The following is a 26,691-nucleotide window of genomic DNA, read 5'->3' as shown; positions in this document are numbered from 1 at the left end:
ATCCCATGTGCACCTGCTGATCCAGGAATGATTTTTTGTATGTGTTTATACTTGATGTCTTGTGACTTAATTCACTGAGGGGTGTGGAGGGGGGGGGGGGGATTTGGCAGCTGCAGGTTTTCAGTCCAACCAAAGACTCTCCAGCGGATTAGCACCTCATTCAGGCAGAGAAGAAGAAGAAGAAGAAGAAGAAAAAGAAGAAGAATCGCTGAAATCACCTGCAGATATGATCAGCTGAAATTAAACCTACATGCTGGCAGAACTTCCCTTATCTTTCTTATGTTTTACTATCTCTTTTATTATTTTTGCACCGAAACACCAGAGCTTATTTCCTTTATGTTGTTAACTTACTTGGCGATTCTGATCTTCAATTTTTATGTCATGATGGCTTTACTTTGTTTTCGTTTTTTTATCTCTGTATTAAATATTTTCCTGTTTTATGTTAAGCGCCCTGTTACAGTAGTTTTCAGAGGAATACAAATGTACCTCGCTATGATCAGATCGACTGTACAGGGACACATTTGTTTGTACAAGAGGAAAATGTTGTGTTTTGGAATCAAACTCAACTACATGTCGTGTCGGTTTGGAAATTGCTGTCAAGGCAAGATGATGTTGTTCTCTGGTTGTGTGACATTGTCCTGAAAATGCTGAATAAACAGACGTGATTAATAACCTGGTCTGTTTGTGTGTTTCTAAGCACATTCACTCGGTCAAAAAGGTCGGCTCTGACCTGTGAGGACACGAGTGACAGAAGCAGCAAAAACAGGATGCAAGTGCTTAAATATGTTTAACAACTGTTAATGTAGCAAATATTCATGAACCAGAAATGTAATTAAAGGTTAACAACAGGTGGAGGGAAGGTTCAAGAGGGTTTTTTGATCAGGTCGCCTGATTGGAGTTTCAAGGTATCTTTATTTTTAACCCCAGGGGGCAATTAGTTCCGCCAGCAGTAAGCACATGTGGTTAAATCACATACTAACATAATAACAAATAGAAATATATCATGATGGCCGACCTGTTTTGGTCATCTCCTTAAGACTCTTTTTCCTGTCCTGTAAAAATAAGGTTATTTCAGAGAAAGTTAACTTAGCTTAGCATAATGAGTGGAAACAGAGGGTTCACCTAGCAGAACGTCATCATCATTTAAAAATAACATTGTTTAAGTGTGCAGGGGTTCTTCTAACTCTAACAGCATTAAGACTTAGTGAAAGGTTAAGTGCAGCACAATTTTACCATTTTTTTAGACATTCACCTATGCACACTCACATTCTGCTCTGTGTCCACCAAGTGAATTTTCCAAAACTGGAACACATTTCCCAATGTTTCCCACTTGACTTGTTCCTTTAATACTTTCGGAGCAAATCAAAAACAAACTATAACTATTGATCTGGCCTGGAACAAAACCATGTCTTCTTATCATTCCCTCTGCATTCTCACCCGACTTTGATTAAGGCTCATCTGTGGGGGAGATTCTAAAGAACAATATTTGATTTCTCTTTAATAATCTCTTCCTAATCCATTTGTCCGATGTAACAAACCTATTTTTCACCAAAAACAAACACACAGACTTAAGCACACAGGTTTTTTTTCTCCACAGGGGCTGTTCTAACCTTTGAAACCAACCTGAATGTGTCCTTCTTGCTTTTGAAAGCAATAATTGACAGTTTGATTAGGTCCTTCGCTGCCTGAGGCGCTGGCTTAAGGAAACGGCCTAATACATTAATGCCTTGTTTACAGCCCTGCAAGTGCTCGCTGCCCCCTAAATCCACTTTGAATCAAAAAGACAAAAGAGGAAGAATGGTGCTTGGAATATATTTTTGGGGAAAAATGGAAATGAGTGATACATGTTCGCCAAAGCACAAAAAGACAAAGACAGAGAGAGCGATAACGTTAGTTGAAACTGATCGTGATAATGTCCATGTTTGAGTTTGGATCAATTATGGGCTGGCAGATGTGCAGAATCATGGTTGACCCCAGGGCTTAAAGAATACAATCCAATTTCCCTCAACAAATGTAATGCAATTAGGCAGGATAAAAACAGACAAGTCAGAAGGGAGGGGTCTCTTAAAAAAACAGTTGAAGGGATGAGACAGGACGAGAGACAAAGCAGTTGGTCAGAAGAAAGAGACAATAACTGCAAGGAGCGGCTTGGACACAGACAAAGACTGGAAAGTTGAAGAAACTAACAGAAAATGACGGCCTGAGAGGATAGAAAACATGAGAAGAAAAGAGTAAACCTCACTTGATCACTACGGGAGAAGATACTGAGTCTGCTGTGGCTGAAAAAGGAGAGCGGAGCTGACAAGGTTAGAACCAGTGAGTTCGCAGAGCAGATACAGAACTACAGCGTTGTTCTTTTCCTCACAACTTTGGATTGAACCCCAAATACATTCTGGAAAGTTGTTTTGTTCACCACATGCTCATTGAAGCAGATTGAGCTCCGTCATTGGGGGAATGAGAATCCTCAGCAGGAACCTTCGCCTCCAGGACATCACCGTCATGTACTTCACCGCCCTGGCTGCCCTCATGGTCATCTTGGTGGCTTCTTACCAGGCTCCCACCAACGCCGTTAACGTGTCCGACCTCAAACCGAGCTCCTCTACCCCTCTGCCACCTCTGCCCATGCCCTTCCATGTGCCCCTTGACCCGCGCGGGGAGCTCCAGCTGTCCTGGAACATCAGCTATGCCACACAGGAGGTGTTCATGGCGCTGAAGGTTGCAGAGCTCAGGTATGGCGTGGTGCTGGGGATGTCCGACCGCGGGGAGCTGACCAACGCCGACCTGGTGGTGCTGTGGGACTCTGGGACCAAGAGCTTCTTTGGGGTAAGCAAGCCTTTTGTCTGTAGGTCTGTGAGTCTGACTGACGCAAGATTCACCTCAGTGTCAAGTTTCTAAACCGAGAGTGTAAAAAAGACTTCTTACAATCTCTAAACTTCTCTCTTTGTTCATTTGTGAAATTCATAAATGAGCAGGGATTACATGAGAGTCTTTAAGAAGCAGAGGATTCTCTTTTCTCGCCGTTCCTCGTCTGTCTGTGGTCCCCGAGGCGTGAGATTGGTGTCTTTGCCCGAGGAGCCGGCGAGCGGCTCGCTTCGTGATCACATACGTAGTCGCTAAAGGATGTTATCGGGCCCTGCTAATTGAAAATCAGTCAGACTGCACAAATAGCTGAAGTTCATCTGGGAATCATTAGCACACATTAGCATATCAAAATTGTATCCTGTGCTGATTAAGATGAGTAAAAATGCCAGATACAGGCCGCGGCCTTTCAGAATAAATCCAAATACATTTTCCTGAAAATTGCTGATAATTTTTTTCTGGAAAAAACCTTTATCTTAAAACAAAAATCCAATTTACCTTGTTTTTCATTTGCATTTCTACCCATTGTTTGAGTGTTGCGATAGGATAATGTGGAAATGAAGGAGAAGCAGAAAGCTCAGTGAATACAAATTCAATGCAGGTAAAGAGACCTTGTATAATATGTATATAGAATGTGTGCCGTCACTGCTCCTGCTCTCTGTGCACATATAGGCCTTCACAGTATTTTAATACATGCAGCTAAATACCCAATAGTATAACATTGTGAATGAAACACTTCCCATAGAGACAACATGTTAACAAGGCAACTATATTTAAATCTCTAATCAAGTACAGTAATTCCTCCACTAAATTCTATTTTTTTTAGAAATTTAGTTTTATTTTCAGCTTTATTTTGAAGCTTTTCAGCATATTTTTAAGTATTACCATTTTAATAGTCACCTATAACAATCAAAGGTAAAATTAGATTAACACACACACACACACACACACACACACACACACACACACACACACACACACACACACACACACACACACACACGCACACACAAAGCCAGGAACGTTTTAGATATGCTCTGTGGAACACCAACTGAATTCTCCGACGACTTGAATTCTTGCATTATGTGTCATAGGATTTAACCAGAAATATAAATATAGTATTTGTTCTCTTCCTTTCTCATATTAGAGTGACACATTTACATCAATATTAAGTATTTATAGAGAGAACCAATAGATTCCACAGTAAAACACGAGACATGCTGATCATTTCTCAGGAGGTCATGCGCTGCAGGATTTGCAGCTGAAATAAAAACTCCAGCTCAGGACCTGGACTAGAAATAACAAGCTGGTGCGGGTTGGAGAGGATGACTCCACATTTTTTAACCTGTATCTCAAAATATTAATCGTGAAAATCCAACTGAAATCAAGAGACAGGGTATAGGGGAGAGTCCACGGTGCAGGTGGTGAGTGAAAAGGTCTTCTGTAGTTTATCTGAAGCTAATGGGCCCTTAGCATTTTAAATAAGACAAACCAAGAATCTTTTGGCATGAAATTCCCTCCTACAAGAAGGACAGCTTGTAGAATGTGCCATTTTTTAAAATTAATATGGTCACTGTCTCTCAGTTCTATCTACTGAGGTTGTAATTTATGTATTCTCCACATGGGCATGTAACACGCATAACACATACTGCCCACATCTTTTTCTTTTTATATATATATATATACAGTCTGTATGTATTTTCAAAATTGTTACCTTCAAAATCTTTGCAGTTTGTGCAGAACAGTTACATAAGAGGGAAAGAGAGGGAGACAGAAATACAGATCTCAGGTGCTATTCTGGACAGATATGAATGTGATAAAACAGAACAGAAGCAGAAGGGCTGAGCTGTTTCAAAGCCTCCTGGCAGAGAAGACGAATCTTCTGCACCGGGTTGGGAAGGTTTCACACTCTGCGTTCTCTCTACAACTCGTATCACGAACCACTGACAAACTGGCCAAATTAAACAGTGTCAATTTCTACTTGTTTTAAAATGAACAAACAATATCTTTGGTCAGGTGACATTTATTTGACCTGTGTAATCGAGCTGTTCGAGAGAGGACTGACCACCGTCTAATATCGACCTCATGACCTGTTTGATTTTTTTCATAGCATGTGTGTCTTTTCCCGTAGGATGCGTGGAGCGACAGCGAGGGTCGCGTTTCTTTGGACAGCCAGCAGGACTACGAGCTGCTCGAAGCCAAACAGAAACCTGACGGATTCTACCTGCTCTTCAAACGGCCGTTCAGCACCTGTGATCCCAGAGACTACCTCATCGAGGTGTGTGTGTGTGACTATGACTGAATATAGATGATTTCTTGGACTTGTTCACTCAAGTTCTGCAGTGTGCATTGCTCAGGAATATTTGGGTTGGCCTCTGTTTCTCTCTATTCAACAAAATCCACTTTTTAAAAACATATTTACTTTGCAAAGAGTGAACAAATAATGGCTCTAAGTTATTCTGACAACAAAAAGACGTATATCTGATATAGCTGTGACTTTGCTCCTCTATTCTCACGTTAAGTTTGCTCCTCTCGTTTGAGCTGTAAAACTGCTGTAGAGCAAACACGGCACTGGACTTGATGACTGAAGAATCCTATAAAATGATGATGATGTGCAGGACATCCTAACAGAAGGAATTAGCTCTTTCTTTTTTTAAACATTAGGCAGCAGATACTTCACTGCAATAAGAATCCTGTAGTTTTGTTTATTTGTTTCTATCTTTCTGCTTAATGTTCTGCTTTATTTGTTTTATTAATTTTACATGTAAAGCACTTTAAAAGTCCTATGCATGCTATGTTTGTATGCTATGCCTGGAATTCAAAAGCATGACTCAAGCTGCAGCCAGGTTGACAAAAACAACAGTGAAAACCTCCAGCACACAAGAGAGCAGTCAGACAAATCCATAAAAAGCTATAGGCAGAGGCTAGGGTCAAAAAACGAGAAAATGTTAAAGACAAAAGAACAAAAATACAATGTCAGTGGCAGGGAACAGAGATGAACTGGCACCGAGGGGAGATAGCACAGAGAGTAAATACAGAGGCAGAGGACACAGGTGCAACACATCAGACGCACATGAGGCGAGGAGGTGTGGATCTGAATCGGAAGGAAAAAGGTGCGTGACACAAAACAAAGCAGGAAACTGCTCCAAAACAGAATCACACGACCCAGGATGCAGTCTGGGAAATTACCCCTACGGCCTCAAGTTGAGAAATCGGGTCTGTCAGTCCTGAACCGACTGAGCTTGACAGTCAGATAAAGATGGAGGAAAAGAGTGTGTTGGTTTGTGTGCAGTCTGAAGATCAACACAGCGTATGTAAACTCTACGGGTTCCCATGTGTGAGTGAGAAGGTGCGTGTCTATTGTATCTGCTGTATTTGGTGCGTATAAACAAGCGATGAGGCCCCTGTGCGTGCAGAGCTCGTGGTTTCAGGTGCGGACATGACATACTCACAGAGTCGGAATGATCAGCACAATTTCCACTGGAGCATCCGTTATCATAATTATGGTTTCCATGGCACCGTGTCAGGCCGCCAAGTTGCAGACACAAAACCGATGCTCATTGCTATGACAACACAATAAGTTCTCTCTGTTAATAAAAAATCTATTAGTTTGAAATGCACGTCCCTGCTTTGTATCCATCAAACATCCTCTCTCTCCTTATTGTTTCTGGACAGGAGGGAACCGTGCACGTCATCTATGGCTTCCTGGATAAACCGCTCGCCTCACTGGAGCAGCTGAACCTGTCCCGCATCCACACGGGGATTCAGAGGGTGCTGATGCTGCGCCCCGACACCCTGGACCCCACCCTGCCCCCAGGCCTGCAGACGCTGGATGTCCTGTCCCCAAATGTCCTCATACCAAACCAGGAGACCACCTACTGGTGCTTCATCCAGAAGCTGCCGGAGAACATGCCCAAGAACCACATTGTCATGGTGCGAACGTCATAATGAACATGGAGTATATTTAGAGCGGGTGTTTTAGATGGAGGTGGAGCGCAGGCAGCTCTCACTGCTCCGTGTTTCCCAGCTGGGTGGAAAGAAAAACATGAGCTGCAGTGTCACGGTTACACAGAAGGAACATGGATCAAATTCTAACACGTTAACTCACATCTGTAGTTTTTCACCAAGGAGCTAAGGTGGTATATTTACAGAACAGATCCAGCATGAAACATCAGCATGTTATAAATTATATAACCAATTAGTGATTGTTAATTTCTATTTACAAGCCTGTAACTGCCTCAGCTTGTAGGAGTGGTGGTAAAAACACATAAAACAACACGACTTTCTCTTATTCACTTGTCTCTCTCTCTCTTCCTGTGTGTGTGTGTGTGTTTCTGTCAGTATGAGTCAATGGTAACTCCAGGTAACGAGGCCATTGTGCATCACATGGAGGTGTTTGAATGTTCCCCGGATGTCCCCGATGTTCCCGAGTACAGCGGCGACTGTGATGACAAGATGAAGCCGGGCAAGCTCAACTCCTGCCGCCACGTGCTGGCTGCATGGGCCATGGGTGCTGAGGTATGATGGGAAACAGACAGACAACCGCACACGTCCTCTCATACTACTGTCTTCACGAGGACTCAGACTATCACGCAGACAAACACACAAATGCCATGCAGGTTTACTGTGTGCAGACCAGAGAGTCTAATTGAAAGAGAGGGGCTTGGGATGAAGCTTGATTCTGGTCCAGTCCTCGAATCTATTATAAGAGATAAACAAAAACTCCTACGAGAGTAATATCTGCTCGACGATGTGTGAGCAGGAAACATTGATCCCACACGTGGCACAAGTTTATTAAGAGCCTGGAGACAGTCTGCGTGTGGGAAGCACAATCACATGCAGATTCTCAAATACTTGCTCGCATGGACACTCACATACACATGAATGAATCCAGATACGCACGTACAGAGGTTGCAATGAACAAAAGGCTTCATCGTGGCCGCATTCTTTCTGCCGAACAGATAGTTGATCAACCAAACACTAGGTCCACAGAGACAAAATCGAATAAAACACACAGTAGAGCGCAAACCTCTGCCAAGGCACCAAATCAACCATGTTCATTTGGACATATGTCTAAAACTATTAAATATACATATAAACTGTTAATTCCATTCTCAATCCACATTATCTCAGCTACACATAGTGATTGTTACAGGCTTTTTGTCACATTTGTCACTGTACAGCTGCTGAAAACACCAAAATGAAGCCACATTTCAATTTGCAGGATCCAGATTTCTATTTGGATCTGAATCAATTCCCTAAATATCAAGAATGTTAAAGAAAGCGGAAAAAAGCTAAACTTGATGGATTCTTTGTTGGCTCACGTCCCATTCTTCCATCAAGTGTCATGGAAATCCATTGAGCAGTTTTTGCATAATCCTGCTGACAAACAAACAAACAAACTAGAATGACACTCAGTAGAGCGCTTATCTCCGCCAAGGCCCAACAGTCCCCTTAAATGAAATCAAGCTGCAAACAGGGAAAATATTGAAAAAAACATCTTGTACTGGGTTCTTCCGTGACCCGGAGCACATCCGATGTCTTTGAGTAATCGAAAACAAACATACAAAGCAACCAACAAACAAACGGACAGGGCTGAAAACATAACCACCTTGGCGGAGGTAACAAACCAACCAACCAACAAACAAACAAACAAACAAACAAACAAACAAACAAACAAACGGACAGGGGAGAAAACATTGCTAAATATAATCAAAGATTAGTAGCATGTATTTTATTTTAATTATACATGTATCTGTATAGGGAGAATATTTAAGTATATGAGTGTTTCAGGAATTAAGGCCTCAACAGGCGAACCAGACCTTTGTCATTGTTGGTTACAATAATGAACACACGGTTACAAGCTCCCTGTTTGGTGTGGATTAGAGAAAGGTCATAGTTATTTTACCATGGTTAGGTTACTATCATTTTGAACTACAGCTGTATAAAAATGTCCTCTGACTTCCTCCTCTCCTCCTGTCATAATTTCCTCAGCCGCCAAACAGTAACTATGGGTTGTAACGAGCTGCTCGGATAGACAATGTACAAGGTCGTCTTTTAGGGTCGGACAGTTACGAGCTCCCGACTGGAGACGAGCACCTGTTCATCCATTCAGTCAGTCACACATCAGGCTTTAAATCACAGCCAGTCACCGGGCCACCGACCAGCCGGCTGACCGGGCGAGCAGCAGGCCGCCCGCTAGTCGCATAAAGCAAAGAGGACAGGGAACGGCGAGCCTGTCACCATATTTCTCTGCTCGGCACGCTGCTTCTATCACAGCCAGCCGGGCCCCACTCCGATTGGATTATCTGCCGGCCGAACACAAACAAGTAAAGATGCCTTCTGTGAGCTGTGAGCTGCGAAGACAAGATTAGGTGGGAAATATTCAGGCCTCTTTCATCACCTCTTAATAGTGTTGTTTTATTCTCCGCGGCACCGCATCAGAGGGGAAACGTGGCCGGCGTGGAAACAACGGAGGAAGGGGAGAGCAGAGTTGAGGATGTTTGAAGGAGGAGAGAAACAATAATAAAGGACGCTGACAGAATGCAAAGACAGAGGCCGGCACCAGAAGAAAAGCAGTGTGTGTGTGTGTGTGTGTGTGTGTGTGTGTGTGTGTGTGTGTGTGTGTGTGTGTGTGTGTGTGTGTGTGTGTGTGTGTGTGTGTGAGCAGGGAGAACGCGAGTCTCTGAGGATTTCACTATTTCATATTAAAGCGAGATTAAATAAATCAATTCTTTCTTCCATCACACACGGTATCATGAGTAGAGTCTTAAGATTGGCCTCTCTCAGAAACAGGCGGTGAACCAGGATCAAATCAAGATTCCTCGATAAACAGCGCGGGAGGTTTGACACCCAGGGGGACGGCGGTGACGCAAAAATGATTTTCTTGCTTTGATAAGCAGAAAAAAAAAATCTGAATCCAAGGAGTGAAAGACGAGGAAAAAGAAAACGTACCTCACAAATTCAATCAATGTCCCACAGGGTGGGTGCAGATACTAGAATACAAAGTTTTCACGACATAGAAATCATTGATAAACATTGATTCCCAAATGGTCTCAAACTAATTTGATGTAAATAATTGATGTGGAGAATAAAGTGATTTAAAACGTTAGTTTGCTGAATCATAATCACTTTGAAATCTAATTTTCAGTCTTATAATCCACGACATGGATATCATTCAAACTTACTGTCCAGGCAACGGATGAAAACATTGGGCCTATGTTGTTTCCTGTGGCCACAACGTTGCCTGAGCTAATACAAGACTTAGCATCACCTGCTGCTTATCTCCACGAATCAGCTTCTAATATACACACAACAGAAAAGTGGACCAAAAAGTTAGAAATCCACATTTCCGCTGCAGATTTTCTGAACATCCGAACATCTGTCAAACCCGACAAGTGGCTTCCCCTCTCTTAAATGTAACATGTCTCCTAACAACAAGCCACACGTCATCAGAAGGAGGATATGAAATCTAAAAAGGTTTTCACTCCACGGCCCTGAATCATCTGTAAGATATTTGAACAGCCTTTGCTACAACTTCAAAGCAACTCCGCATGAATGAGAGGATTAATGAATTGTGTGTGTCCTGAATTTATATGTGTGTGTGTGTGTGTGTGTGTGTGTGTGTGTGTCTGTGCACTTGCAGGCTTTTTACTACCCTCCTGATGCAGGGATGCCTATGGGTGGACCAGGATCCTCAAGGTTTCTTCGTCTGGAGGTTCATTATCACAACCCTCTCCTTATATCTGGTACATACAGTACACGTGTAAACACACACACACACACACACACACACACACACACACACACACACACACACACACACACAGACATGCGCTCCGTCTTCAGCTCACTCTTTCTTACTAACACATACAGAAGCAGCAGGAGTCTCTCACCCGAGGAGCCCCGGGCTTCTCTTCAACAGAGCGATTCATTTAAAATTTTTACAGATATACCTTTTGATGTCGGGTGGAAAAAACCCACTACAGACTCGTCTCGTCCTGATCTGACCTTACAGTATGCACATCTCCTCCATACCATCTTCCAATCCTCTGCACATCTCTCTTGTTTCAGAGTTTTGTTGTTTTTCTGGTAAGATTCTGTGTGTCTGCTTGTCTTCAAAGAGGCTCCGAGCCGAGGCAACAAAAGATCATTGACTCTGAAAAACAAGCCCCAAGAATAGCAACAGCAAATCGCTCTGTGATCGATTGAAATTTGTTTTCTGAGACATTTATAATGTGTTCAAGAGATGAAATGAGGAAAATGACAGAAGACGTTTAACTAAGTTCTCCAGCTTGACTCCAACGGGGGCGGTGCTTATTTAACCTCCAGGTCACCGGGGCTCCTTCTCAATTTAAAAATGTCAACCTCAATAACGTTTTAAAAAACATGATCAAATTCACCCCTTAATGCTTTAGGAATATTGACAGACTCCAGTGATATTTTGGCCTGTGTAGACATTACACATTCTGTATTCGCTGTATTTCTCTACATAAATTAAATACCAGATGCATGTGGGCTGACCAGCAGCAGATGGAGAAGACATATTACACACTTTCTGAAATGTTTCTTCATTCTATCTTTAAAAAATCTAAACTTGCCCCCGAGATAAACCGATTCACCCCAGTTTGCATGTTTATTTTCGTTTATTCATCGCCTGGTTTCACTCTGTCATATATTTTTACACGATCCACTAAGAAACAGACTGCATTTTAATATTCCATGATAATGTGCACGCAGGCCGTCGTGACTCATCAGGGATACGGTTGCATTACACCCCCAGCCTGAGGCGGTTTGACGCAGGGATCATGGAGCTTGGTCTGGTTTATACTCCGATCATGGCTATCCCACCCAAACAGCACTCCTTCTACCTCAGCGGGTACTGCACCTCCAAGTGCACCCAGGCAGTACGTATACATAATCTCATCGCATCGTTTATGGTTCAAATGTCGCATAAACATTTCAGCTGCGGTGCCTCGTATTTGAAGTTTTGTGTCTCTGGAGCACAAACGTCTTGGTTGGAGCTTGGCAGAGGAAAAAAGACTGTTTTCTCTGTTTGTCTGTTCAGGCTTTGCCTTCAGGAGGAATCTATATATTTGCGTCCCAGCTGCACACCCACCTGGCGGGGCGTGGGGTGCGGACGGTCTTGGTGAGGGGAGGCAAAGAGCTGGAGGTGGTGCAGGAAGACCAGCACTTCAGTACACACTACCAGGTGAGCAGCAGCACAGCTCAGCTCACCCAGAGGAGCTCGGTGCACAGATCTACTTTTGTGTAAAGCATCTTATATTAGAGAGGGGATGAACAGCGCCTGAAATGAACTGCTGCATCGATTTCCTTCCTGTGGCTTCTATAACTAGAATACGCTGAATATTACGAGCAAATTCTTGAAGGTCGGTGGTGTTTTTGTTATAGACGAGGTGTTTTTATATTATTCATGACTTGAGCAAAGGCACTGTTATTGTAGTTTTTAGCAGTAAAGAAGTCGAGCTACACAAAAACAAAACAATGCCGTGTTTTCTTATCATCAAGAAACACCCTCGAAACACCAGAACCAACAATGTCTGCCCATTGGTTCCTGTGAATGTGATAATTAAAATTGACCGATAAAAAAACGTATAATATCAGTCTATAAATAGAATTAATTATTCCCTCAAACAGCAGGGCACTGTAGGTTCTAATGAACGAACGTGTTTAAAACGTGTCCTCTCAGCGGTGCAGTGGTACACATGCACGGTGCTTTGGTGAGTATTTCTGGCAGCATGGACGGTGCACGATATTGACTCAGAATAAACTAGAGTGGTACAAACTGAAAGCTGCACCAAATTACACACACTCATAGATACCGGTCCCCGAAATATGCCCGATTTGTTTTCCCTCAAGATCCATGAATTACTGCTGATAAGAAATCATCCGTCCACCAAGTTTGTGCGTAATCCTGCTTACAAACAAACCAACCAACCAACCAACCAACGGACAGGAGTGAAAACACAACCTCCTCGGCAGGAGAAACTACAGAGCCTCTGTTTGTCGTAACGAAGGAACATGTCCGTCAGTATTTAATAGTTTATATAGAGCACATGGATGAGCCACAGAAAGTATTGGCCACACAGACAAAAAGGTGCTTGTTCGTAGGATCAGTTCATAGAAGGTTTTATAATTTTGCGTTAGCTGACCTTAAGAAAGATGAAATATGTATAAGAATATCAATAGAGCGGTTTTGGAAGAATATTTCACCTTTGCCAACATTCACATTTGCATCATTCTTTCTCCTTTTGGCTAAAATACTCAATTTGGTCTCTGTGGTCAGAAAACATGAGAGATAAGAAACTAACTCTTGCATATGACCTTTATACAAGTGTTGACGATAAGAAAACACATATGGAAACAAAGGCCTCCTGGCAGGATTAAGAAAGTTTGAGGTCTTCTATAGTGAAGCGAATACAGACATAGAGTCATGAGTTTATGCTTCAGCACAGAATTATATCACAGGTTCATCCACAAAGCGTGAACCCTCCCTGTCCATCTACACAACATCCAAACAACTATTAACATTGTTAAGAAACAGCAGTTGACATCTGTTGTGTTTTGTTTATGCACAACATCCTAAGGCAGGTACACACACACACTTACAGAGAGAGAGTGTGAGATAGAGTGAAAGAGGAGAAGGACATCTGCTCGACCGCCTGATAAAATCTCCAGCTGCCGTTGATGTCGGACTAATGTGAGTGAACCTGTGTGGTATCATTAGAGCATAAACCATTTTCAGCAAAGCTAATAGGCCTTTACACACACACGCGCACACACATACACACACACAGACACGCACACACACAGCTAATGAAAGCTGCACCCAAGGAAAGCATCAAAAGCAACCGGTGTTTCATCTCACTGTGTGGGAAATAAATGTGTTAAAAGCAAAATGTCCAAATACACACACAGTTAAAATGCTACGTGGGGAAATGCATAGCATAAATATATCTAGCGCTAACAAGGAAGTCCATTTTGACTATTGAAAAACTTTAACGACAAATCCCTGTCAGTAGTTCACAGATTGCGGCCTCAGGTTTAGTTGTGAGGGATCAGATGTGGAACAGAGCACATGAACAAAACCACAATATTTTCAAGATTAATGAGAAAATGGAGATGATGTATCAACGTTTTAAGTATTTATATATAAAAAAAAAATTCTATATTTTCCTTTTAATGTGTTACACCTGTGTTCTTTCTTACAGACAATCCGAGTTCTAAGGAAGATGACAAAGGTTTTACCCGTAAGTATAAAGCTGATGACTTTGCCTGCTTTGAAAGTAACAAGAGGCAGCAGCTGTTTTATTTTTCTTCTGTGCAGATTTTACTTTCAGACAATAATAAAAACATTGTAACTTTTCTGCAATAACCTCCGCCGAGCTCCCCTGAATGGTGGTGATGTATTTTTTCCCTTTGCATTTAAAGTATTGCATTAGAACACCTTGCTGCTGTGTGAGGTGCTTAAATTGAGTTGAAATAGGGACAGACTGTAAAATCAGTGCTGCGATATAGAAAAAAACTCCCCACGGACGGATCAGATAAAAAAATAAAAAACCGCAGCAGCTGAGCTTCACAGAGCAACATTCTGTGGAACAGCAGTGAACTGGCCACTGGCTCTCTGGAAATAATGAATCCTCTGTCAGTAACCTCAATTTATCTGCAGCCTTCTTTGTCGGATCTCACAATATGGTGAACTGCTGGTGTGTGTGTGTGTGTGTGTGTGTGTGTGTGTGTGTGTGTGTGTGTGTGTGTGTGTGTGTATGTGTGTGTGTGTGTGTGTGTGTTTGTGCTCGGTCCTGCAGGGCGACGTGCTCATAACAAAGTGTACTTACAACACAGAAGACAGGAGCGGGCCCACAGTGGTGAGCGGCACACCATCATTACACAGCACTATTTTCATAATGCTTAAGTTCACCTTGAAGCGCTGAGCACAACAGAATAACCCTGAATCGTCTCCTTCATCCTCCTCCCTCCGTCTGCATCTTCACCATATTTCCTTCCCTTCTCATCTGCCCCCCCTCCTCATCTTCACCTTCCCTTCGCATGTCTCCTCAGGGCGGTTTCAGCATCATGGATGAAATGTGCGTCAACTACATCCACTACTACCCTCGGACTCAGCTGGAGCTCTGCAAAACCCACGTTGACCCAGGATACCTGCAGAAATACTTTAATTTCATTAACAGGTAGCACACACATCCAAAAACCTAATCTCCCTCTCTCCCTGACATCCTTTGCTTAGCCACCTCGTCCATCCTTCCCTCCGGTTCCTTCCCCATCTTCCTCCCCATCTCCCCTGTGACTAAGCAATTTTTGTTTTCAGCATTCATCCCTCCCCCTCTGCATCCTTCACTCCCAGGGACCCGAGTGGTGATTACTTCTTTTAATCTTGAGAGCCAGATGCTTTATTTAAAGTGAGACTGTTCTTACTGCTTTCTTTCAATCTCTCCTTCCTTTTTCTCAATCTCCCTCTGCCTCCCTCTTCTATCGACTTTCCTTCAACCTCCCTCTGCTCACGCCATCCCATCCTCCCTGCAGGTTCCAGGGGAATGATGGGTGTGTGTGCGGCGAGGTTAGTGTGACGGAGCAGTATTCTCAGCTACAGTGGGATGCCTTCACTGGAGAAGTGCTCGACTCCCTTTACAGCACGGCCCCCATCTCGATGCACTGCAACCAGTCGACCGCACGCCTCTTTCCTGTAAGTCCCCCCCCCCCCCCCCCCCCCCCTTCCACACATACACACACTCACACACACTTCAATGGACTGTCAAGCCCCCAATTAAACCAGTTCAAGAGTGGACATCTGTTGGACAAGAGTGTCAGACAAGGCTGAGCAGACATAACACACTCACATACACACACAGGTTCGTGTACTTCTGTCTTAGACGAGGAAGTGTTTGGCTTGATCCATCGAGACAGAACTAGAAAACATAATGTTACATGATTTAGGTTTGGAAATAAGTATATAAAAGATCAGGCAAAACACAGGTGCTCATATACATAAATATCATATCATCATTATATACCCTGATGAGTATGTTGTGAGGACTCATTTTCACTTATTGTTTTTATCACAGCCCCTGAAAAGATGGAGTAAACACATACGGATTTCTCTGGAACTTACTAAATGTGTAATGTGTTTGTGGGGTGGGGGGGAAACAGATCAACTATCTTCACAGTGGCCTGGCAACACACAAACCTTCCAGCAGCCATCCTCACATTTTGATAAGATATTGCTAAATCCTGAATGCTGCACAGAATGATGAGACTTTTTCCAAATGACCAGGCACAGACAAGGGAAACAGGACAAGAGATGTGTCATGTGAAGAATCCAATACCCGTCTGGTTTTGGCAGAAAAACTTTGCATTAATGTGGGAGCGGAGTCAGTTTGGAGAGAAAATGTTTCCAGGGCCTTTAAGCTCAACCATGTGGGCGGCCTTTAAATAAACTGACAGCGAGGGGGTCGCCGCTGAAAGGCATTTTGTATACACAACCATTTTCAAGATATTTGGGGGGGGGGAATCCATCATGCTTGAAATAAATTTAAAGTGATGCAGCCGTCCAGCTTTGAGTCTTTGTTTTCTCGACAAAATGCAGCATTCACAGTTTGGCACTTTTTGCGAGGGGATACTGAGAGACGTATAATATATAAAAGGTGGAAAGGACAACGAGAAAGGTACGATGCTAAAACTAGTGAGGGTCAACAGGGAAATCAACAACAGCAGGCAGCCACCTACTCAAATAAAGAGAGGCTGAGCTGGAGAGGCGCGAAGAACAACACAACGATTTGAGATTTCTCAGCTAATGTCGATATCTAAATGTAGCTATGAACACGCAGAAGCACACACACGTACAACAGGTATCTAATGCAACACCGGGGGGGCTAATGATGCACGACTGCTTTCGCTGTCGCTGCATGAGCATAAAATCTGCAGAGACATTATGATCAGAAAAACACACAGAGTGAGTCATTACCATAAATAACACGGCACAACGTAAACAAGGTTGTATTCTATCATCTGTGTAAGTGACTCATAAATGTACTGACTTACTGGAGAACCACTGGACCGGAATTAATCACCTTGGACGTAATAACGTATGTAGGAAGAGGTGCTGGTGAAAAAAAGGGGAGGAAGCTGCCTTTGTTGTCCCATAAAAAACACACTCGACACCACACAAGTGTGTCCTTGAGTGTGTTTTTTCAAGATGCACAATGATGGATATACTGCCCGCCGACAGCTGCGCAATTGCCTCAATAAAATCAGCCGTCGAAAATATCAAGGACGGTGCTTATTTTTGTCATTATTTGAAATATTTAGGACCAAGCAACACATCACACGTCAAAACCATCGTAAATATATGTGTCTCTCCAGGGAGAGTGGGACAAGCAGCCCTTACCGGTGGTGACGGAGGTCCTGGAAAAACCTCGGTACCCCTGCGAAGGAGGACCACTGCCCACCAGCCGACCCCTGACACCCCCAGTGTGAGCCCAGTCTGGGGGGAGAGGGCCCCAAACCTGTTGCAAGATAAATGTGTCCCGGTTTTATTTCTGTGTTTGGGGGAATAGCTGCAGGCTTCTATCGGGTTTTTCTGACATATGCTGTATTTATATGCTTATTATAAAGACGCCCACTGTCCGCACACACAAGCTAATGAAAAAGTGCATTTTCATGTGTCATGTTTTACAGCAGTGGAGCTGGACATTATTTCAGATCGAAGTGGGACGGACATATATGTGTGACTAGCAAATTGGTGCTATGGACAGAAGTGTTGTAAAGCATTGCTATTGGCTTATTTAACATTATGTAAAAGTAAATTAATTAGCTTATGTTTCACATTTGTGTTATTTTTCCTTCCCCATGATTCTGCTGATGACAAACATTATTCCAACATGAAAGATTGTTACTGTCAATAACTGTAATAAATGCATAATAAATACACATATGGCAAATACATACTGTACATGAGATAACTTTATATATAATGTCGTTTTCTACATGCTGTTGTGTGTCCTTGTATATTTTTTTAATGTGTTCAATAATGTCACAAAAATGTTGGCAGTTAAAAAGGCATTTATTAACACATGTATGGCTTCGGACAGAATCAATCCCTAAATTAACATTAAGTTCATAATGTAACTGGTCATCACAACCAGCCACTGATCAGTTTGTCTTTTAAAGTGGTCAAACTGTTACACGACAGAAATAACAAGGATGCAACATTTCGAAAAAAACATATTTAAAAAGCTCAGGGAAGGGAAATTAATAATTTTGTTTGCACTTCGCCCCGCTTTTATTATCACCGTCACACTGAGGGAAGAAGAGAAAGTAAATTGCGCGAGGAGAAACATGTGGTGTAGAGAACCAGTGGTGATAGTGTTTATCAGTAGGTTTCACGTTTCCCATATAAATCTTGTTATTAACCTGAGCTACTCCTGAGAACAACCATTCTAGTGATTAATGGTCGTCTGGGCAGAATCCATGAATCATTCCACATTAGTAAACATTTTGTGCGAAACACACACACATCTGAGAGGCGAGTTAAACACACAGACGCCTTCCTCTAGTTTCTACCACTGTTTTCAGCTGATGTTCACACAGCGCGTGTAACGAGCGTCGGTTCTTCTTTGGCCTGAAGAGCGTTAACGTAAACACAGATGGAAAATGCAATCCAGAATTAAATAAAATATCAAGTGTCAAAACAAAATCTACAGACGCACATTTTGTAGTTGACTCGTAAGACACTCATGTAAACACAAAGAAATACCAAAATAGCTTTAATTACTGTACATGTACCAGCACCAGGATTTAAGACATGAATCAGTTAACAAGGCGATAAACTAGTGTTTTCTTCTTTTCACACTTTCTCCTGTCGACACTGAAACAGGAGCAATTAGGAGCAAGCTTGTTATCACTTATTAACACAAACAGTTCACATGTAAAGGCACCAACAGTTCAGAATAGAAAGAGTTTCTGCACTGACTCAGGCTGTTGATTCAGCACAATGAATATAAGTGATTTTCCCCCGGACCTACAGTTCAGTCCCACTGAACCCAGCACCGCTCCACTTTAATAAGCTCATAGTTTCAAATGATAAGTGTTTGCTAATCAGGCTCATGTGGTTTTTAATGATCACACCACGTAGATGCTTCACAGTTTTAAAGATACTGTTGGAAATAAGGTCGAGGCCATCGGCTCTCGTCTGATGATGGATTCGCCTCTGGAGGCAACAGCCAATATTTCAAGGCTTCTTGTTTAAACAGCAGAAATTCAGGGGCAAGACTTTTAATCTTCCATTTGCCAAACACTGTTTACAGTTAAACACGGGTCGAATGTTTCTCTGCACACTTTTTGTAGGTGTTTGAGGTCCGGACGGCATTTTGGCTCAATACCTGCACATGAAGGCAGGTAACTTAAAAAGCTGATTCATGTTGGTATATGCGTTCTCGCCTCTTTCGCTCTCCACGCCGACCTTTTACTTGCGGGTGATCAAAGCCTGCTCAAACAGGATTGGTCAAACTAGAAACGGAAACCAGAAGAATCTCAACTCTCAGCCACAGCCTGTATATAATCTGTTTACAGAGAATACTGTGAAGCAGATACACAAAGTATTGGTTTTGACTGAAAATAAGACAAACGGGAGTTTTTTAACTTGGTACAATGTACCAGCATGCTAACATCAACAGCTGCTTCTTGTTAACTGAAGTCTTTTCCTGTCATCATTCTTCCTCAGCTGTGTTTAGTCCCTGGTTGTTCCTCTCTGCGCCTCGGGCTGTTTCTCTTCTACCTGCTCCTCCACCTCTGATGAACACTCAGCCGCACATTTAGACACCACACGAGCAAGTAACACTCATTTCTATCCACACAAACATCAGTCATTGTAATTCACTCCAGACACCTGCAGGGCAACGGTGTAGTAGTTTGGGAATACTTGATGTATTCCCTAATATAGTTTTCTGTGGTCTCACAGGAAAAATATACGAGAGATTACAGCACCATAATAGGATCAAATATATTGTGGACAAAAAGGAAGAAATTAGTTCAACTTTGGTGAACCCGTGAAATTCCCCTGCATTCGTGTACGTATGATCGTACCCTATGATTAGATTTTGAGAAAGTTTCTCTTTATTTGAAGATACTAAACCATTATTTGGTGAAAGTTTCTCATTATATTGGCTTAAAGGATCTTTTTTCTCTCATGTTGGCAGTAATGAGCTTCCATACACGCATACACATCTGTCACTTTCAGCCCTATTAGCTGTGGTATAGTCACAAAGCCAGCAGATGGTGTAGTTAATGTAGAACTTGCCACCATTGCACCTACAGTATAATCATGGGAGGGAATCAGAATTACCGCTGTGTTTGCTGCCTGATTACAGGAGATAACAAGACATATTTACCAACCTCACAAATCCAGAGTGGGCATCAATAACCTGGAGCGGAGACCTTAAATCACCTTTAAGACAACAAAACACTCAGACACAACAGACTCAATTCAGAACCTCTTCAACACCGCGATACAGATTTCAGACCATCCATGAAAGAGAAGAGAAGAATCAGCTGCTCCCCTCTCAGCCTCATCCTCCAACCAGAATGTGTTTGTTTTCAGTTTGTTTGTTTTTTTCATCTGTGGTCCTCAAGCATAGATGCCCTTGACCCGTTTGTTCTCAGGGTCAAATGGAGTTTTGAGGTGGGCCTTGGCCTTGTACGTCACTCCCATCCTCTCCAGGGTGAAGTCGCCGCTCTTTATGAAATCAGCACTCACCTGATAGAGGCAGGAAGAGAGAGAATGAAAGGGAGAGAGAGGACGGAATTTTAATTTCGGGGGGGAATGAGGAGATGGTGGAAATTAAAACAGCGGCGGCAGCAATCAAGAAGTGACAAATTCACTGTGTTCGAATTTGACACCAGAGGATGACACGGGAGTTCGAAAAGCACTGTGAGCAATTCATTCTCTCATGAGTCAATGTCAGGTCCCTCGTAACACAGAGAGGTAATTTTCACTGACTGACTCCCTCTTCCCTCCATGCAGCTCTGCAACTCAACTGTCACTGACACACACACACACACACACACACACACACACACACACACACACACACACACACACACACACACACACACACACACACACACACACACACACACACACACACACACACACACACACACATCTCTCCCTTGCCACCATTTGCGAAGCCTTTGGAGAGAACGGCACAGTGTTCACAGATTCTGTCCAGATGACAATCTCATTCAGGGACAAAATAAAACATCTACAGTCGTATGAGCTTCCTGCAGAGGAACGCCAGGATGGACAGCGATGCTTTTGTCTCAGTATAAACGGACACACACTTGTTACACGTCGATAACCTGAGATCAAAGTCCAGGTAGGATCCAAAGTTACATGGATTTGTTCATTGTTCCCTTCACAATCCTCCCAAGCCCTGATTGTTAAAGGCAACCCTGCTGCATGCAAACCGATACCAGGTTTCTATAATGAAAGTGAGTTCATTCTATATCCTGGTTTTTAGTCTTTATGTGTCGAAGCAGTCCATCGTATAAACCTAGAATGTCATCATTAGTGGGTTGTAGTTGCAAGAACAGCAGCATCAAGTGTTTGGATGCCAGTTGTCAAAATCGACTGGGATTAATTAATTTCCTCTTGACTTTAGTGTGTGTGAGTGTGTGTGTGTGTGTCTTTGTGCATGTGTTGAGTTTGTGTATTTTCCAAACTAAATAAGTCGACAAAGCCGAGAGTTTGTTTTGCTGGTCACAACATTTATATTGCACACACACCTACTCAGCTCCTTCTCAGAGCCACGGGTCTAAAAGCTCGACAAATACCGACGTATTGTTTTATGTTTTTCACATTTTCAAAAAATGTCTTGTTCGTTAAACACGCAACTTCAGCAAATAACTTATAATCTCTCCTGCCATCTTGTCTGTTGTTCCATCTGTTATGTTGTGTACGTTCTGTCGCGTTATTATCAGCAGAGCAACACAAAGAAAACAGAAGAGAAATGAGGCTAAATATGAAACTAAATGAGAAATAACAAAAGTGAACATTACCACTCCTCCATCAGGGTTGCGGATATATCCATAACCGATAGTTTTGTCAATAAAGAAGCCATAATCAGAACGCCGTAGGTGACCGACAGGAACTCCATTACGGAAAACGGCCTCCAGACCGAACATCGGTATTTTCCTATGAGAGAGAGAGAAAGAGAGAGAGCGAGAGAGAAGGGAAAATGTAATTACATTAAAACACACACCACACATGCCCTGTTTCTTTCACACACTCACAAAATCAACTCATTTAAAGTTTAATTTAGCGTTCCATCGCCGCAGCCTTTCTCCTGCACACACTCATATACAGAATATATATGCATTAAGCTTAGTAAAGGCATTAATATTAAAGCTTTTGATCTATGAGACTGTTCTCAAATTGATTTCCAGCTATAGTTATATCAGTTACAGAAGCCTTCACTCCATTCCCATCTCTCTATCCAGTGCTTTTTATCTCATGACTTCACTGACTCGTCAATGGTGAAGCAAACGATGCGCCTCCTAAGCCCCTCCTTCTTCTGTTCCTCCAGCCTATCGCGACCCAGGAACGGGATCGAACTCTTCAGTTTGCAGGTGAAGCCTAGCCCCGCCTCCAAGGGGGTGTCATCCGGGCGGAGGTCAGCGTGCCAATGTCTGTAGCCTGGTTACGAGAGGACGACATGATTAGCACACAACTAAATAACAGGAGATTGAGTTGTCAGCTAAGACCAGAACTCAGCTTGATCTGTTTATTAGGGGCACTTATCATGACCTTATTACCTTTCTCTATGCTGAGCGAGTCGATGGCCCTGTAGCCCGAGTTGATGATGCCGTGCTTTGCACCAGCAGCCATGACAGCATGGTAGACCGGAAGGCAAGCGTCTTTGGGAATGTGCAGCTCCCAGCCGAGCTCCCCGACAAACGACAGACGCATGGCTCGCACCTGCACGAGGGAGGAGGAGAGAGGAGGCTCAGAGAGAGTCGCAGGAAAAAGCATGCAGAGGACCAAGCTGCCACCACTCTGCTTGTGCTCACTCTCTCTAGCTCACACACACATATACAGTATACACACACACACATACACACATACACACAGAGTCTTCATCTTCAAGGACCAGATTAACTTGTCATGCATTTTAATACAAACAGCGCTTTCCACGTGCGGCTGCACGGAAAGTAAAACGGACATCCAGAGAGCAGAAGAGAACGAGATTAAAATTGATGCAGGGATAAGATAAATGTTTAGAAATGAACGTGTCTAAAATTCTTTCAGTCGTCAAAGAGATCAATGCTTCTTGGTTTGAGAGGTGACGATGATGGAGGGGACAGAAAATACACAAGAAAAGATAACAGAGAAAGATTGAGATATATTGAAGGTATGAAAAAGATGCTAAAATAAAAACCGAAAGGAAAAGGTTGAGTATTTGACATCCTATACTGGCCATGATGACTCAACATCTCTGTTGTAAAGATCTTGGAGCACGAGTCTCCCACAGCTTTTTTTTTTTTTTTAATACCTCAGTTTAATCATCTCAAATCTTTCTCCCAGAAGGTAGACACAGAAAGTCGTCCCCTGGAAATCCCTGTAGCTGCTGTAATGAACTGACGAGCAGCTGTGGAGCTTTACCTACAGCTAGAGCCTCTCCCGAGAGTAAAGAGGAAATCAATGAAAACTTATTTTTTCAATTTGGAAAGTTGAAGACACAAACAAACATTTTTTTTCTGAGCTTGAACCAACTCTAACGCAGAGAAACTAGTGAATGCACATTTCCATGGCAGACAATTCAGACAGCTAGAGCAGGATCCACCTGGATTTCTATAGGAGAAATTTCAGTTTTTAATTTCAAATTTAATGATTAGGGTTCGAATTTTTATTTCTATTGATTTTTAAGTATTTTCTCTACTTGTCAGACCATTATGATCACAATAGAAAAAATATGAGAATAAAATCCATGTTGACAAATACCAGAAAAATGCCCAAAAATGTATATGTTTGTGAAAGACAAGAGAAAACAAAGGAGAGGAGGAAAGGGGAAGTAAATGTGGAAGTGAGTGAAAAATGAGGAGGAAAGAAAAAACTCTCTCCAACAGTTTCCCCAGTGGGTGCTGTGACAGCCAGGCCATCTGGCCAGCCAAGGATCACCCTGGGCCCCATATGGACACCATGAAACTCTGGAGAGGACAGTACATGTAAGCCTGCGCATGTTCACAATACACACTCAATACACATACGCCAGCCACAGACTTAAAAACACACGGACGCCTCTCGCACCACTGTCATTTGTGGATTTTCCAGATGGACAAATAAAAAGACAAACACAGCACAGACACAAGCACGAAACAATTCAAACCAACGTGAAATCATGTTATCTAACATTCATACCAGCACGAGAGAGAGAGCGAGAGCGAGCGAGAGCGAGCGAGAGCGAGAGAGTCTAATGAGCTATGAGTGGAGCAAAGGGCAGAGCGAGCACTGTTCTCGCAGCAGTGCAGCCATTAAAATGTCACCCGGACAAGGCCAGCAACCAGCTGGGATAGAACACAACACAAACAGTTTGCACGCGCACATACACACACTCCTGCAGAGCTGTGAGGAGATACTGACTGCCATCAATGGAGTGCTGCATAATTCATGCAAAAGCAACTAAGACAGACCCAGTGTGTGTGTGTGTGTGTGTGTGTGTGTGTGTACGCACAGTATGTGTTGATGCACGTGCCAGAACAACATGCTCTTTGATGCGAGGCATGAGACACTGTGGAGGTCAAGCTCGAGAAGCTGAGCCTCGGTACCTCTCAGCATTTTTGTTCCTGTTATTGCGAAGTATTTTTAATGAATATGTGATTTCCACGCTGCTGGTGAACAACAGCAAGACAAACTTTGTTTCGAGCTGATCGACCTGAGGGGCAAAAATTTTAAGAAACTGAAATTGGAAAGAGGTGGAGAAACAAAAACCGTGGATAGAGTGAGACCACAGACATGTCATCAGTCCCTGTCGACTGAACCTTTGAAATAATAAAACACTTTCACTCCACAGTGTGTGATTTGCATAAAAGTATTTTTTAATTAACTATGCTTTTTTTATTTAACAAGCAGTGACAGGGTTATTATGAAGCTGACAAATGCACCACATCCAATTAATGTAGAAATGAGTTGAGGCATCAAGTGTGTGTGTGTGTGTGTGGTGTGTCTCACCTGATGTCCTACTGCGTTTACAACCTTGTGGGTAGAGAAGGGGAAACTTTCGTTGCTCAGGTCTGTGTCCAGCACCTCCTGAAGTACCTCTCGACTGCACAGAAACAGAAAACACAGAAAATCAGTGTATTTAAAGTAGATCAATACAACTAATAATGATCGATCGATAAAACAAAATCAGACACATCTGAAATTTGTCTTGCATCACATCGGCATCTCCATTTGGAACATGAAATACAACGTTTTTTGCAGATTCATATAACCTTTGACTTTTAAATACCCAAATCTAAATCAGTGAATCTGATTTGAAAGGATTCTCTTGAGAAGTTCTTAAGATGAAGCGTTCACAAGGCTAAACAGTCCCCTGAGGGCTTTCCTGATATATCATGTTCACAAGAACATGATGTCACTGATACCTTTGACCACCAATATCTAATCAGTTCATCTGTGAGTCCAAATGAAAGTTTGTAGTAAATTTGAAGAAATTCCCTCAAGGAGTTCTTGAGATATCATGTTCACAAAAATGGGACGGACAGAAAACCCGAAAAACGAAATGCCGACACAGAGGCACAAACGAATTCTTTCATGTAACATCACTTTACATCCACAAACTACAGTTAACGACCTTTAACGTACTTTTGATCTGGTATTAAGTTGCATAATTTATTTAACAATTGACTAATGCCCTTCAGAGTGCTTCAGTCTGTATCTGTGGTTTATCAGACTGTGCATCGTCAATACTGGAACTTTAAGAAAAATAATCATCTGTTTTTTAAATAAAAACCTTGAATATTTCAAGAAAAAATGACTACAAAACATATTGTAAAAAGTTCAGTTCTCCTACACACACGCACGCACACGCACACACACACACACACACACACACACACACAAATCAATATTATATAAAGATGAGTCAACAGAAAAAGGGACTAAGTTTAGATTACTTTGCTCCTTGCACACTTGCATGTTTGTGAGTGGGCTGCTAGAGAAAACAGTGCGTGGGGCCTTTTCTAGAAGATATTTTTGCAGCAGCGTGGCGGAGAGCCAGGGTTGAAGATATTTGGGGAAGGGTACAGGTTACGTTTGTGTGCACATGTGTGTGTGTGTGTGTGTGTGTGTGTGTGTGTGTGTGTGTGTGTGTGTATCTGTGTGGGTGTCCTCCTTTCTACAGAGCAACTGATGTGGATGAAGAAATGTGCGTATGCCGCTACGGTCTCTTATATGTGAATAAAACATTTCTTGCATATATGGATGTGTGCAGGCATCCATGTGGGGATGATTCACAGTCTGATGTTTTCTTCAGGCTGTCCTCCGGTTTCTGTTCTCCCTCATGCAAGGCTTTGTTCACTGAACTCAAGAACCCAAGAGCAAGGCCAATTAGCTATATATAATCAGTGAATGGCTCTCTCTGTTTGTGTGTGTGTGCGTGTGTGTGTTTGTGTGTGTGTGTGTGGTACAGGGGTCCTGCAACCACCAATTTGTTTCACTGACTTGCTAATTAAATGTGTCTCAGCTCTGGATCCGAGGAAGGATACGAACACACGTGGCTTGTTTTTAAGGATATCACA

At 42.6% G+C, this 26,691-nt stretch overlaps 2 protein-coding genes across 2 annotated transcripts in view; one reads left to right on the top strand and one right to left on the bottom strand.

Moving 5' to 3' along the window:
* Positions 1 to 2,454: 2,454 nt before the first annotated feature.
* On the top strand, positions 2,455 to 17,501 carry dbh (dopamine beta-hydroxylase (dopamine beta-monooxygenase)). Its single transcript, XM_034602147.1, has 12 exons — positions 2,455 to 2,823; positions 4,991 to 5,137; positions 6,535 to 6,792; positions 7,201 to 7,377; positions 10,505 to 10,607; positions 11,599 to 11,765; positions 11,927 to 12,070; positions 14,091 to 14,129; positions 14,688 to 14,747; positions 14,941 to 15,068; positions 15,421 to 15,580; positions 17,257 to 17,501. Exons 1-12 carry the CDS (start codon positions 2,455 to 2,457, stop codon positions 17,368 to 17,370), a joined length of 1,866 nt encoding a protein of 621 aa, XP_034458038.1. The 3' UTR covers positions 17,371 to 17,501.
* Positions 17,502 to 19,841: 2,340 nt separating this feature from the next.
* Positions 19,842 to 26,691, bottom strand: part of sardh (sarcosine dehydrogenase) — a 33,377-nt gene continuing 26,527 nt past the window's right edge. Inside the window, exons 18-22 of the mRNA XM_034602140.1 lie at positions 25,121 to 25,214; positions 22,708 to 22,870; positions 22,420 to 22,588; positions 21,952 to 22,087; positions 19,842 to 20,647 (exon numbers count right to left, since the gene is read on the bottom strand). Of these exons, the coding sequence (XP_034458031.1) occupies positions 20,519 to 20,647; positions 21,952 to 22,087; positions 22,420 to 22,588; positions 22,708 to 22,870; positions 25,121 to 25,214 (691 nt within the window). The 3' untranslated portion in view covers positions 19,842 to 20,518. The remainder of the gene's footprint in view (positions 20,648 to 21,951; positions 22,088 to 22,419; positions 22,589 to 22,707; positions 22,871 to 25,120; positions 25,215 to 26,691) is intronic.

Source organism: Hippoglossus hippoglossus, chromosome 12, assembly GCF_009819705.1.
Source record: "Hippoglossus hippoglossus isolate fHipHip1 chromosome 12, fHipHip1.pri, whole genome shotgun sequence".
NCBI classification, from domain to species: domain Eukaryota; kingdom Metazoa; phylum Chordata; class Actinopteri; order Pleuronectiformes; family Pleuronectidae; genus Hippoglossus; species Hippoglossus hippoglossus.
Note: the sequence above shows the minus strand (reverse complement) of the source record. Positions and strands in the feature narration are given on the sequence as shown.

Coding starts and splice junctions, on each gene's coding strand:
- dbh (XM_034602147.1), top strand. CDS start 2,455: ATGAGAATCCTCAGCAGGAACCTTCGCCTCCAGGACATCACCGTCATG. Junction 2,824..4,990: donor GGACCAAGAGCTTCTTTGGG/GTAAGCAAGCCT, acceptor CTTTTCCCGTAG/GATGCGTGGAGCGACAGCGA. Junction 14,130..14,687: donor AGATGACAAAGGTTTTACCC/GTAAGTATAAAG, acceptor TCGGTCCTGCAG/GGCGACGTGCTCATAACAAA.